The sequence below is a fragment of the Astatotilapia calliptera genome, chromosome 9 (assembly GCF_964374335.1).
Source record: "Astatotilapia calliptera chromosome 9, fAstCal68.1, whole genome shotgun sequence".
NCBI classification, from domain to species: domain Eukaryota; kingdom Metazoa; phylum Chordata; class Actinopteri; order Cichliformes; family Cichlidae; genus Astatotilapia; species Astatotilapia calliptera.
Window position 1 is genome coordinate 28,085,110 of NC_137430.1, and position 12,698 is coordinate 28,097,807.

A 12,698-nucleotide genomic window follows, 5' to 3' on the forward strand; every position below is an offset into this window, starting at 1 on the left:
ACTTGACCAAGGGTCTCAAACTTGCGGCCGGGGGATCACTTGTGGCCCACGTCACCCTTATATGCGGACCATATATTGATGTGAAGACATATAAAGCAGTTTGGCCATTGAAGTTACTTTTCTTGTTAGGGAGGGTTTGTTTGTTGTTGAGTGCAATGTTAAAATAAGTTCTTTAAAAAGCAAAAAATGATTTAATATGAAGGCAGTATGAGCAGAGAGTACAAACATGCTGCTAGTTCAGTGTGAGACTCAAAAACTAATGTGTACTTTTTTTATTTGTTAAATATGAATAAAATTATAGCAGAAGTGCTGCCACAATCTGGTTATTTGGTTCAGTGAAAGGCTTCAGTTTGTTAAGAGTGAGAAAAAAAATGTTGGTTCACGTTTGCAGTTTTGTCTTGTTATAAAATATTTGAAATTTTTAAAAGCAACTTCTTGCTGTGCTAAGCTAACCAGCTATCCTGATAGTGTACTCATAATGGCTAAAAGTTTAAATTTGGAAAAGGTTGCTATCTAGTCCACCAACAATGTTTTAGCCAGTAAGAGAAAAAACCCAAAACATAACATTTGGAATAATTAATCAAGTAATTAAGTAAAATAAATGAAAAATATACAGCAAAGTTTTTAGTTTTAGTTTAGTTTAAGTTGTTCTGCCAGTTTTGTCATCACAATCAGGAGACTATATGAAAAGTCCTCCTGGCATCTGTGTGTTTAGTGACAGTGTGATGTGTAAATGATACTGCGTCAGATAATTTTATAGTTGTACATTTTAATGAAGCTAATGAAACCTACAATCAGATCAGTTTTCACAGGCATGAAAGCATTTAAATCAAATTAAAGCAAAACTGAGGCTAAATTGAAACCCAGGCAAATCTTCCATAAATCAATTAAAAATATAAAACTATAGTAACTCTAGTAGGATGAGGACAATGTCACACAAGGCAATGCTAGCTACCTAGCTAAAAGTGATAGATTGTACCAGGCACATAGACAGTATAAAACATGGACTTAATGGAGAAAACCTTCAATTTCAGAATAAAAGTCTTATACTATTGCAACCAACACGTTTGAAAATTATACAAACTGCAGGTAACTATATCAACCTGCTAGGGACCAAATCAATGTCAAAGAGATTTTCAGTGCAACTCCGTACTGCTTTGCAACCAATTTCACCTCGTGATAGCCAGCAACCACTCGTCAACTGGCCGTGGAATATAAATTGTTCCCTACCAACTGATAGTTGCCAGGAAGTTCTGCTGGAGGTTTCTTCCTGTTAAAAGGGAGTTTTTCCTTCCCACTGTCGCCAAAGTGCTTGCTCATAGGGGGTCATATGATTGTTGGGTTTTTCTCTGTATGTATCATTGTAGGGTCTACCTTACAATATAAAGCACCTTGAGGCGACTGTTGTCGTGATTCAATTTTATAAATAAATTTGAATTGAATTGAAGTCTTTGACCAGTACTAGAACTGTGTAACTGAGGTCTAACTTTACTTACTAGAGAGTGGCTGTCCAGTTTAGCTCTGATGTGTATTTTTTACAGTTTGTAAAAGAAAAAAATGTATTTTTTTTTCTTCAGTTCTTCCGTGTAATTTAAAAGTCAGTATTTGCAGTAGTACTTCACCCAAACCATCCAACCCTGCCACACAGTTTAAATGGTGTACACAGCGGGGTCGTATGCTAACAGAAATGAGACAGTGTGATGTGACTGTAGCATTAGTCTTCTAACCATTCCCTAAATGTTGAACTCTGCCTTTAGGAAAGCAATGGCTCTGTTGAAGTTTTTTTTTTGCAGAGCTTTTTTTTTTTCTGTTTTTAAAAGACCAGAAGTCCAAGTGTTAATGGATATAGCATCATGCTCCCTGCCTTTTTTTTTACGATTTGGTGCCATAGGAGGGCATAGGAGAAAAGGCAAGCTATTGATGTGCCAGGGCTTCTTGGTGACCAAACTGAATGCACATGTGGCTTTCTTTTCTCCCCCTGTGACAGTTTAATTGTATTTTCGATATAAATTGATCAAAGGGCTTTTGTGAATGCACGTTGGGCTGCCACATTGATTTCCAAGAGAGTCTTTTTTTTCTTCTTACCACCCCCCTCCTTAATTTGAGTAGAAGGGCAGCAGTAAATTTTCCTCACCGGCAAGGTGGGCAACTGGGAGGGACGGGGTCGCTGCAGCAAGTGCTGGAGTTCGATACTCCGAGCTTCCTTGTAATATCCTTCAGTGTAGCAAGGAGGAAGTCTTCAAAACCACGAGAGCTCTCTGTTTCCATAGAAATGACAGTCGACACAGCATATGTCACACTGTCTATCTCACATCTCAGCCGAAAGAGAGGACTCAACAGTTATTAACTGAATTGTCGTGCCGGCAGAGATAGGCAGCTTGATAGACAATCATAGAGAAGGACATTGCAGCTATAACAGCGGGGGAAAGATAATAATGTTGAAGTGGATTGTTTTCAGCCAACTGAGTCTCTGTTTGGGAGCACGTACTGTAAAGCAGAACAGAAAACAAATACAATTCTGCAGAATATTCTCCTGGCTTGGTTAGGCAGAGCGAAAAAAAACCCAACCCCGAAACAAAACAGGAAAGTTGTTTTGACCAGAATTCAAAGTGGGTGAATGAAACAGTGCTCCACTCGAGATCCTAATCCGAGGATAGTCAAAATTTTGCAACACACTTGACTGGCTTGGTTAGACAGACAGAGAAAGGAATGAAAACAGTCTTTTTTTTTTTACCAGCATTCAAGCAGTCGAACAAAACAGTGTTAAAGATGCTAATCCACAAAGCTGTTCATCTCACATGTGCCAGCTTTGCCCTGATAAAACAGCATGAATTAGTAAAACTTCCGAGCACCTGCGATGAAAAGCTTTTTAATATATGATGAGAAGGGAGACTTTGCAATGTGGTCCCACGTGACCCAGCTGCGACGCACAATATCCCCCCCTCAGTCTGTCCACCGGCTGAGCCAAGAACCTTTATAGACACAACAGAAACTACCGGCGCAAAAGGGAGAAAAAAATAAGCATTCAAGCCGGCAAAATCAAACGTGCCGGCTCACTTGAGTTAATGAGGTGTCAATAACGGACCTCGGAATTACATCCCGGCATCCACTTACGCGGGTAAACATTCGGATGGCGTTTGCCTCGGTTTATGCTTGACATGTTTGCCCGTGTCTGCAAACATGTGCTCTCCTTTTTTGCCCTCTACCTCCCCCGCCACCCCACCCTGCAATTATTACTGTGTCCTTGGTTATTAAAAAAGGGGAAAGGGAAGTAGGATGGGAAGTAGTGGGAGGGGAGAAAAGACTGGACAAGCTTTTGATGAGTTCTAGGAGATAAATATGTTGTGTGTGTGTGTGTGTGTGGTTGGGGTGGGGGAGATTTGGCTGTGGAATTAAAATGTCAGAGCATGCTAAGCTGCTGTTCATGCAGAAAAAAATTAAACATTAGATAGGGAGGAACAGAGCAAATAATAATAACGAGGAGCTCCACACACAAGTGGGCTCTCGTGGTCTTCTGGCATGTTGGTCCTGCTGCTGATCCATCAGGGACTGGCAGGCTGCGGGGCGTGTGCTCACTCATGCTGGTAACCCCACAGACGTGTGTGTGTGTGTCCCCTCCCTCACCCGCCCTTTCAGCGAAAAGTAAAAAAGTAACAGTAGCAGTGAATGCGACATTTTACACGCTCCGGCTGCTGGCTTTCTTCTTGGCAGGACGCGAGCTTCACAGAGGCGAGGTGAATGTGTATCGTCACAACACGATGACAGTTTACCAGAGATGATATGAATCTGTTAAATAACACCAAACACACTTATCAAAAGCTGTCAGCGTTTATTTGCCAGGGCCCAGATTGGTCAGATCACCGATGTGCGCGCAGTCGATCAGAAATGCCACGATTCGGCTTTGAAATGTGATTTTTGCTGACATCTTTGCTGCAAAGCGCTCATCGCCGGGATGTGTTTTTGCAGCCGTCAATCAAGCGGTGCAGCTTGGACTGCAGCAGATGAAGATTTTTGTTCACTGTCACCATTTCTGCTCAGGCTAACAAGGAGATCTTTTTTTTCTTTTTTTTAATGTGGAAAAGGGTAGCTGACACTTGCTGTTCATAAGAGGAAATTAAGCAAATGTGAAAGCTTTCATAAAGTCGAGTTTGAATCTCTGTTGTGCTATAACAATTAGCAGTAGAAAGCAGCAAAATGGAAATTCATTAAAGTGAAAATGCCACAAACTGTTGCCTGAAATGGGTGTTTTGTGTTGTAGCAGGGGATCCAAATCATATTTTCTCCTTTTTTTCCCCCTCTTTCTTTCCACACAGCTTCACTCGGATTCTGACAGAGGAGATGGCAGCGTGAAGTATGTCCTGACAGGGGAAGGAGCCGGGACCCTCTTCAAGATAGATGAAAAGTCAGGGGACATCCATGCCACCAAGAGGCTGGACAGGGAGGAGAAGGCCTTCTACATCCTCCACGCCAAAGCTGTCAACCGCTTCACCAACGAAGCGCTCGAGGGCGAGTCCGAGTTCATCATCAAGATCCACGACATCAATGACAACGAGCCGCGCTTCACCAAGGACCCCTACATGGCCAGAGTCCCTGAAATGTCTGACATTGGTACGTTCCAGCCGTAAATATTAGACTCTTAAAAAGAGCTATTTATCAGACAATTAAATGTTTACACAAATGAAGGTTTGCGCCTGTGCGCGCAAGAGGAGCCGAATTAAAAGGATTATGATTCAAACAGGATAGAGATGTTATAAAATGCCAGCCTTACCGGATCAATGGGACTTTATCAATCATAATAATGATGCCGACGCAACAAAGAAGGCCCAACTAATTAAACGAGAAAGACTAGGAGCTGTTTTATGACCGGAGAATAAACAAGGTAAAAGCGTCTCGACAGCGCCGGTGCAGATAATCTTTTAAATACAGTATTGTATCTTGTTAAAACGACATTTAATTTAATTACCGACATTGTCAGCTGTGTCATCACAGTGAATAATTGTGGATTCTGCACTGCCACTTCCTTAGACGCCGCACGGCACCATTCGCTGCTTTTGCGCCGTCCTTTCTGCTTGTTATTCAAACAGCAAATGAAATAATTCACGGTGCACTTTGGCTCCAGCCTAAAAGCACACAGCAGCCTCATGAATATAGATAAACAATAGGGAAAAAAAGTCATCAATACTTGCACGCAAACACGGGGTGAACTATATGTTGTGCTTCTGCTGCTGCCGTGCTTCTGGGACTGAGGGACGTTGGTCTTGCAGCCCAGACATGTGACAGAGTTGTCACTTGGTTCAGCAACCCCAAGAGAGAGGCCGGCACTTATCTAAGGGCAGCACGGGTGCCCATGGCAACAACCGAGGTGTGATGTCACCGCTTGGCAGAGCATGTGTTCACGAGTGACTGCCTTGAGACACTGCCCCTTTAAATGTGACACTTTGAGTTTTATTATAGTCTCACGGCTCTGACATCCTTCGCTTGGACTCTCAAGATTTTGACGCGCTCCTCCCTTTGACAAGTGAATGATTGCAGTTGGGGGTAATTTACTCCCCCTGCACAAAAAACCGTGATTATTCCTGAGTTGTTTGTCAGAAAATTCTTGTCTCGAAAGCTTAAAGTTGCCGATGAGATGGCTGATGTGGATCAGTGATATTTTCTAAAAGCCGCCATGTCAGAAAAGCCTCTTTGAGTCTAATTCCCTAGTTAAAGGTATTAGCGATCAAGGTTCGGTGAACTTGCTCAAGAATCCTCCCGAACTGTCACTTACAGCAAATCAGACAGCCGTGGTCTTTCTCTGTCTGTTTTTTATTTTTATTTCTACAACATCCTTCATCCATACAAATCACATGGGTTTTAAAGGAGGGAAACTCTGGTCTCACCCCACACTGATCTCTGCTGACATCAAATTACAGAAGTTTCATGAGGTCGTTATCCCATTGTATTGCACAATTCTATATTTATACCACTTTGCCATTAAATATTTCTACTCAATTAATTTTCTTCTGCATTTAATGAGGCAACACTTGGCCCCGCAAGGCGCCATTTGGGAGGTAGCACTTGGCTAACCGTTTCCCTTTGTTCTACTGAAATAGGGCCTCAGCCTTTCTGGAAGAGAAAATGGATCACAGTCGTTCGCCTGCTATCAGATATTTGGCTTCTCAGACACTCCAGATCTGTGGATACGCTAATAGGCTTCTCGGGGCTTGCAGAGAGCCAGTATAGGTGCTGCTGGCATGCTTAGAGAGATATACTTAGAAAAATACATTAGGAGTTATTGATTACCTGCAAAAATCAATCATGTATAAGGGTATAAGTGGCCGAGGAATAAAGATTGGTTTGGGTAACGCAAAGGGACAGAAATGATCCGTCACATTCTGCATGGGCGTGATTAGAAGAGGATCCGACACCTCATCAGAAGGTGCATCAGCTTAACCAATTATCCAGCAGGCAATTTTCAGCAGTATTGAAGAGTTGATCTAAATCATTGTCATGAATCTTCCTACCCGCAGGCACCTCAGTAATTCAGGTGACAGCCACAGACGCCGATGACGCCACGTACGGGAACAGCGCCAAAGTGGTCTACAGCATCCTGGAGGGCCAGCCGTACTTCTCCGTGGATCCGGAAACAGGTCAGTGTTTAGTAAAATGCAAAAAAAAAGAAACCTCACCTGAAAATAATCCCAATTCCTCCAGTAGATAGATAAAGACGTCTTTGTATCTCTATCTCTTTTAGACAAAGACATTATTACACGCAGTTCACAGCAGACAACTCAGTGTCAGTCAGTCAGGTTGTCAAGCAATCAGTCTAAATATTTTTATCCATTTTTTTTCCACCTACTTATTTTGTAATATTCAGTGACCAGTAGGGGGCGACTCTTAACCCTTTAAAGCCGGTCAGAGCATAATATAATATTCCAGAAACACGCTTTGCCGATCCGATCAGCTGTTTGTAACACTTCCTATGTCCAGCATCGCGAACTATCGCATGCCCGCCACGACCTGCGCGAAACCGGAAGTGACGTCATTTTGCGGAAATGTAGTTTTTTGCCTTCAGGGCCTTATGAGCCTATACTGGTGTTTTTAAAAGTTATGTTTGACTTTATGACTTTCTGTATTGTTTCTGGGATGTTTAGAGCTCATATTGCACTGCTGGAAATGGTTTATTTTGATGCACATGCTGTTTTTTGCAAATTTGCATCATAATATTTATTTTCGTTTTTCCTGCAGTGTAGAAAAATTGGTGTATTTCAAAAATAAAACTATAAAGACACTCAAAATAAATTTCCTGTGATGGGAAACTATTTTGTGCAACTTTTTTGTATTTGCAGTTTTGAGGGATAAGCCTCTTAAATTTCTCTAACTAGAAATATATGTTAAAAAAACAAAAACGATTTAAAATTTTTTTGTAGTTTATTGCACTTTTTTGAAATGTATGTAATTACTATGCACTTAATGCATACATATTATTAAAATGTGGGCTATAATGGTTGTATTGATGTATATCAACTTGAAATGCTCCCAAAAATGGCACTACAACATGTAAAAATATAATATAAGCTCTGGCGGACTTGGTTCTATGGTAGGTCTTAAAGGGTTAAGGATTCAGAGCATCATTCCCACATCATCTCGGTACAGACGCCTGAACACAAATGTTTGATGGATCTTAGTTGACATGTTATCGGAGAGCCCCGTAAATTCACCATCACAAAACTTTGCTAAAAGCCGTTTTTTGTTTTTTTTTAAGTAGGCGAAGCTTTTCCTTATTATGTCCTTCATAAACTTAAATATGTAAAATGTTAGGGGGGGAAAGTGTGGTGATACCCACTGCTGCCTCTCTTTGTGACATGTTATGCCCACAAATAGAGCACCACGCTGCACATATGTTTTCAAACAGCTAACATTTCAATGGCAAAAGGTTTAAGGGGCTAAAACTAACTAAATGTTTACTATATCTGTTTTATATACAGCTTTTGGACAGAATGAGTCTTTCCTATGCATTCCAACAGTTTTTTGTTTTTTTTAGATTTATTTTAGACCTCTTTTTAGCCTTTATTTTTCACAGGGCTGTAGAGTAGACAGGAAAGCAGGATGTGGTCCGGATCAGACTCTAACCCAGCCCCCCCCCCCCCCCCCCCCCCCGCACTAGCCTTTCGGCATGTGGGTCACCTGCTCAATCTAGTAAGCTCTACTGGTGCCACAGCCAGTTATTTTTATCCCAGCTGATGTCAGATAGTTGGTAAATCGACTAGCAACACCACTGTGCTTGTTCATTGCATGTTGGATCCTATTTAAACACACTCCTCTAACCACGTCATGGAATCAAAAAGTGGTCAAATTGTAGCAATCTCCTTCTTCCCCTGACTCTGGTTCTTGGTGCTGAGTTCTTTTAAATAACTTTGGAAATAAGTTTTTAATTAGGTTTATGTCATATAACCTTTTTAAAATGTTACTGCCTTGTCACAGGTGACCTAGAAAGCTGACCATGGCGACCCTGAAATTTTAGACTGATGGATCAAAGTTAGGTAGCTACCAAAAATTAGCTAATTAACTCTCACCTTTGCTTTGACAGGGAAGAATTTCTTGTCCTTCATCTCTGAAAATCTAGCCTTTTTATACTTTTACCTGAAATATAAGATTCAACACTGACACTTTCTCACACACAGCAGGGACTGAATTCAAGGATTTTTAGCAAATGTGTGGAGTGTTGAGATTTGGGATGTTGCATTATCCTGCGGCAGCTGCAACGGCAGGGGTGCAATATTGATTTTAATGCTTGTTGTTATACCAATTTAATTCAGTTAAATTCATTTCAGGTTTATTTATATTCACAACAACAGTAATTTGAACATGTTTTATACTGTAAAGTATGTAACTTTAAAAGTTAGATAATATATGATGATAATATATTATATTATCATCATATATTATGATATCCACTGCCACAGTGTCGTCATTCATTTATTTGATTGTGATCACTGTGTAGTGAAAATCTGATGTTGACAGCCATGTGTTGATGGCAGTCTGGTTTAGATATAGTTTGGCGCTAAAAAAAACAAAAAGCAAACAATTAAACAGATTTGTGGCTGTGAAAATTGTCCCACTGAGGGTTTCGTGTTCTGACCCTGCAGACTGTCTGTGAAAGACAGACATGTAACCAGACTGATGTCACTTTTTGTATTGACAAGATCTTGGGATGCCATGTTGTTTTTTTGTAATCAAAGGGTTTTTTCTAACCTTGTTCAAAAAGGACTTCTTCCTGTTCGTTCCTTTCACAATAGAAGTCTTTGACATACATAAAAATTATATTCATTGCATAAAGTAACTATTTAAAAATCATAATAATTCTTTTCTTTTTTTCTAACAAGTTTCATAAACATATAGATTCCAGTGTGTATGTACACTTTGCTAGTTCCAAGTTTGCCTTCTACTCCAAATCTTTGTGGCACAGACTCAACAAGTTGCTGGAAACATTCCTCGGAGATTTTGAGCCATATTGACGCGACAGCATCACACAGTTGCTGCAGATTTGTTGAAGCTCCCATTGTATTGAGAGCCGGTTACTGTGGAGGTTGTTTGAGTACAACCTCCACAGTATCATGTTCGAGAAACCAGTTTGAGATGAGCTTTGTGACATGGCGTGCACCACAAACCAAGACTCATCTGACCAGGCAGCATTTTTCTGATCTCCCATTGTCCAGCTTTGGTGAACCCGTGGGAACTGTAGCCTCAATTTCCTGTTTGTAAGTGAAGGGAGTGGCACACCGGTGTGGTCTTCTGCTGCTGTAGCCCATCTGCTTCACGGTTCAGTGCGCTATGGATTCTGGTTATTTGAGCTACTTCCTGTCAGCCCAAAGCAGTCTGGTCACTCTCCTTTGACCTCCAGCAAATCTTCGCGCCCCCCCAGCCACTCACTGGATATTTTTTCTTTTTCAGACCATTCCCTGTAAATCCACAGGATGGTTGTGTGGGAAAATACCAGTAGATCTTAAATTAAAATTTGGCTTTAATTCAAGTTTTCCTTTATAAATTTACACGTTAATAAAAAAAAACACACAAAGAGAGAAGAGAGTGTAACTTTAATAAAAGAAATCAACTTTAAAAGTTAGATGAAAGGAAAGCTTTTCATAGAAATAAGCAAAAAGTATAGTGTAGTCTTTTTTTTTTATTTTAAACAAAAATTTTATAGAGTTTGAAGGAGAAATCTGTCACACAAAAAGCAAATTTCTCCTCAGTGAGAGCAGCTTTAGTAGAGCGGCATGCACAGCAGCCCCGAAGGACGCTGCTTTTTGACTGATGTGCACAGCTCCTCGCTCTTGAGCAGGAAGCCTCTCATCCTGCTGCTCTAACAATGCTGCAGCCACTGCACTCTCCACCTACGTGTGTAACCCACGGCTCAGCGCAACAAGTTCACACCTTCCTTTCTGGGGGTGGCCATTGTGGGAAAGATAACGAATGGCTAACGAAACAGAAACGGCGCAGGCATGCTGAGGGAACGCTGCTTCAGCGGGAAGGTGAATTAAAAACAATTTATCAGAGGATAAATCCTGAAATAAATGCAGTGATTTTCCCTTTAACCAGCAGCCTTCTCCTCGCAGGCTGATGTGTGGCGAGGGATTTGTAGACAGAGAGAATGGCAAATAACCAACCCCTAAAATGTAACCGCTTGCTACTTTTAATCATTAATGTGCGCTTTGGAACTCATCCCGCTCGTGTCCTTTTTTCCCCGCTTAAACAAAAGGAGAATGACAAAAAAAGCCATTTGCAGATTAGCAGAGGGATTAACAGTAATATGGTTTATCCCACATGTGGTATGTAAGCTGACATCCCCTCTTACACAAAGACATGCCTGGACATCACATTATAAGCAGGATTTGTTTCTCCTCTCCTCCTCTTCTGTGTGCATTGTAGTCATTAAACAATAACAAAGGTAGCCAGAGGTGCAGAGCGAGCGAGATGCTGCTTTTCTAAAGATGCTATACCTTTGCTTGCTTCCCCGCAACACCGTCAAAACGATCGCTGTTTCCTTGCGTCTGAGATAAATTGTACATTGTTAGAAGTTGGGGAGGGGGGGAGTTATTGTATGGGAGGAACAAAAGGAGCAAGTTGGAGGGCCTTCTGAACAGCGTAGGCCACTCTGATCTGAGCGTGAGCGATGCGCCACATCAGCTGCTCCTTCTTCCTTATTGTTTGATATGCGGTGAATCATCAGTTCTGCCGAAAAGTGCTGAAGTTTGTCAGAACAGTTTATTTAGGGTGAAATTTATTTTTTCATCTTCATTCTCCCGTTCCGCTATGTCTGTCTGCGTCTCCCCTCGCCGCCTCCCCCCTCCACCTGCTCCTCTTTTATGATGCTTCAAATTCAAACGTGTAATAGCAGACAGGATTTAAGGCCGACTCTGATGGGAGATGGAGCACACCTTTTGAATATGCTGCCAATTACCGCTTCACTCGCTCTCTGTCCTGACTCCAAACTAGAGATCTGAGGTGTCAGAGCCGAGAAGTAAGCAACTGCACGGCACTTGAAAGGCTGAACATTAACAGAGTGTTAATTCAGAAAAAAGAGCAGATAAATGGTGCCGAATGCATTTGGAGGCAAATGCTACACTTAGGAAATTAAAGGAATACGCCGTGGTTTTGGTATGTTGGCTCTTTGGTCCACTTACCAGTTAAATCATGAGAACACAGACACTAAAATGTGCTCCTGGGTGGCCGCTGAGCTCCATGCTGCTGAGCAAGAGCACTGACCTTTGAGTAATAAAATGTTCTTAGTGGTTTAATTATCTGGCCTGTAGATGCATGAATCTAAGAGATGAAATATCATTAATTCAATACAGCTGATTCAGGCTGTTATTTTTAGATATGTTTCAGGTGAGAACTGTACTTTATTTAAAGATATATATTTATAGATATACCCAATTCACCCGTGGACGCATTATTTTCTGTCATGTGAGAGCAAATGTACTCCTTAGAAAGTATTTATTACTCATGTTCATACTGTATCTATTACTCATGTTGTACATTAAATCACACTGAGTTATTTGAAAGGCCAAAGGCAGTCAGAAAAAATTAGTTTTTAAGTCTGTTCATCCGGCTTTTTGGCAGCGTGTGTCTCAAGTGGCCACTTGAGACTGGCTGCAAAAGTGAGCCATTCTCCATGGACTTTCATGTTAAAATTCCCAACTCTAAAAGCATCTTTGTAGAAGCCTGATTTTGGCTTCTGTAGGAAAGGTGCACCTTCATAACAGCTGTACAGGGGGGATTTCATTTATAAGTCACTGGCTGGAACTTTATTGAAGCATAATGTTTGCATATTTCGAGTTGTGGGTGCTAGCTACAGATCTAACTAGCATCCATGCATGTAAGCGTGCATGTAGCATGTAAGCTAGCATCCATGATTTCAAGTCATAGAACAAGTGTTTTGGGAGTTTATGCTTTCGGTGCATTTTTTACCCAACTGTCTTCACTTCTTGTTCTTTTCTTCTTTTGGCAGCTAATTATCATTCACAGTTGATTCCAAAAAAAACAACGTCATAGCTGCTAAAATGCTAACACTTAGGCACTGAGGCATTGCCATGTGTTCATTAGTTTGTAAATGCTGCACTGCTATGTTGTTGCCAGAAGTGACCACATCTGAGTTCCAAGTTATCAGCCCACAGTAGCAAGCTTGTTTAACAAGGTGCATTCATAGACTTTATGGG

The 12,698-nt window shown here is 41.2% G+C and overlaps 1 protein-coding gene across 1 annotated transcript in view; it reads left to right on the top strand.

Annotated features, from left to right (window-relative positions):
* Window positions 1–12,698, top strand: part of LOC113029368 (cadherin-10-like) — a 71,515-nt gene that overhangs the window by 33,358 nt on the left and 25,459 nt on the right. The window contains exons 3-4 of the mRNA XM_026180204.2: window positions 4,314–4,608; window positions 6,510–6,629. Of these exons, the coding sequence (XP_026035989.1) occupies window positions 4,314–4,608; window positions 6,510–6,629 (415 nt within the window). The remainder of the gene's footprint in view (window positions 1–4,313; window positions 4,609–6,509; window positions 6,630–12,698) is intronic.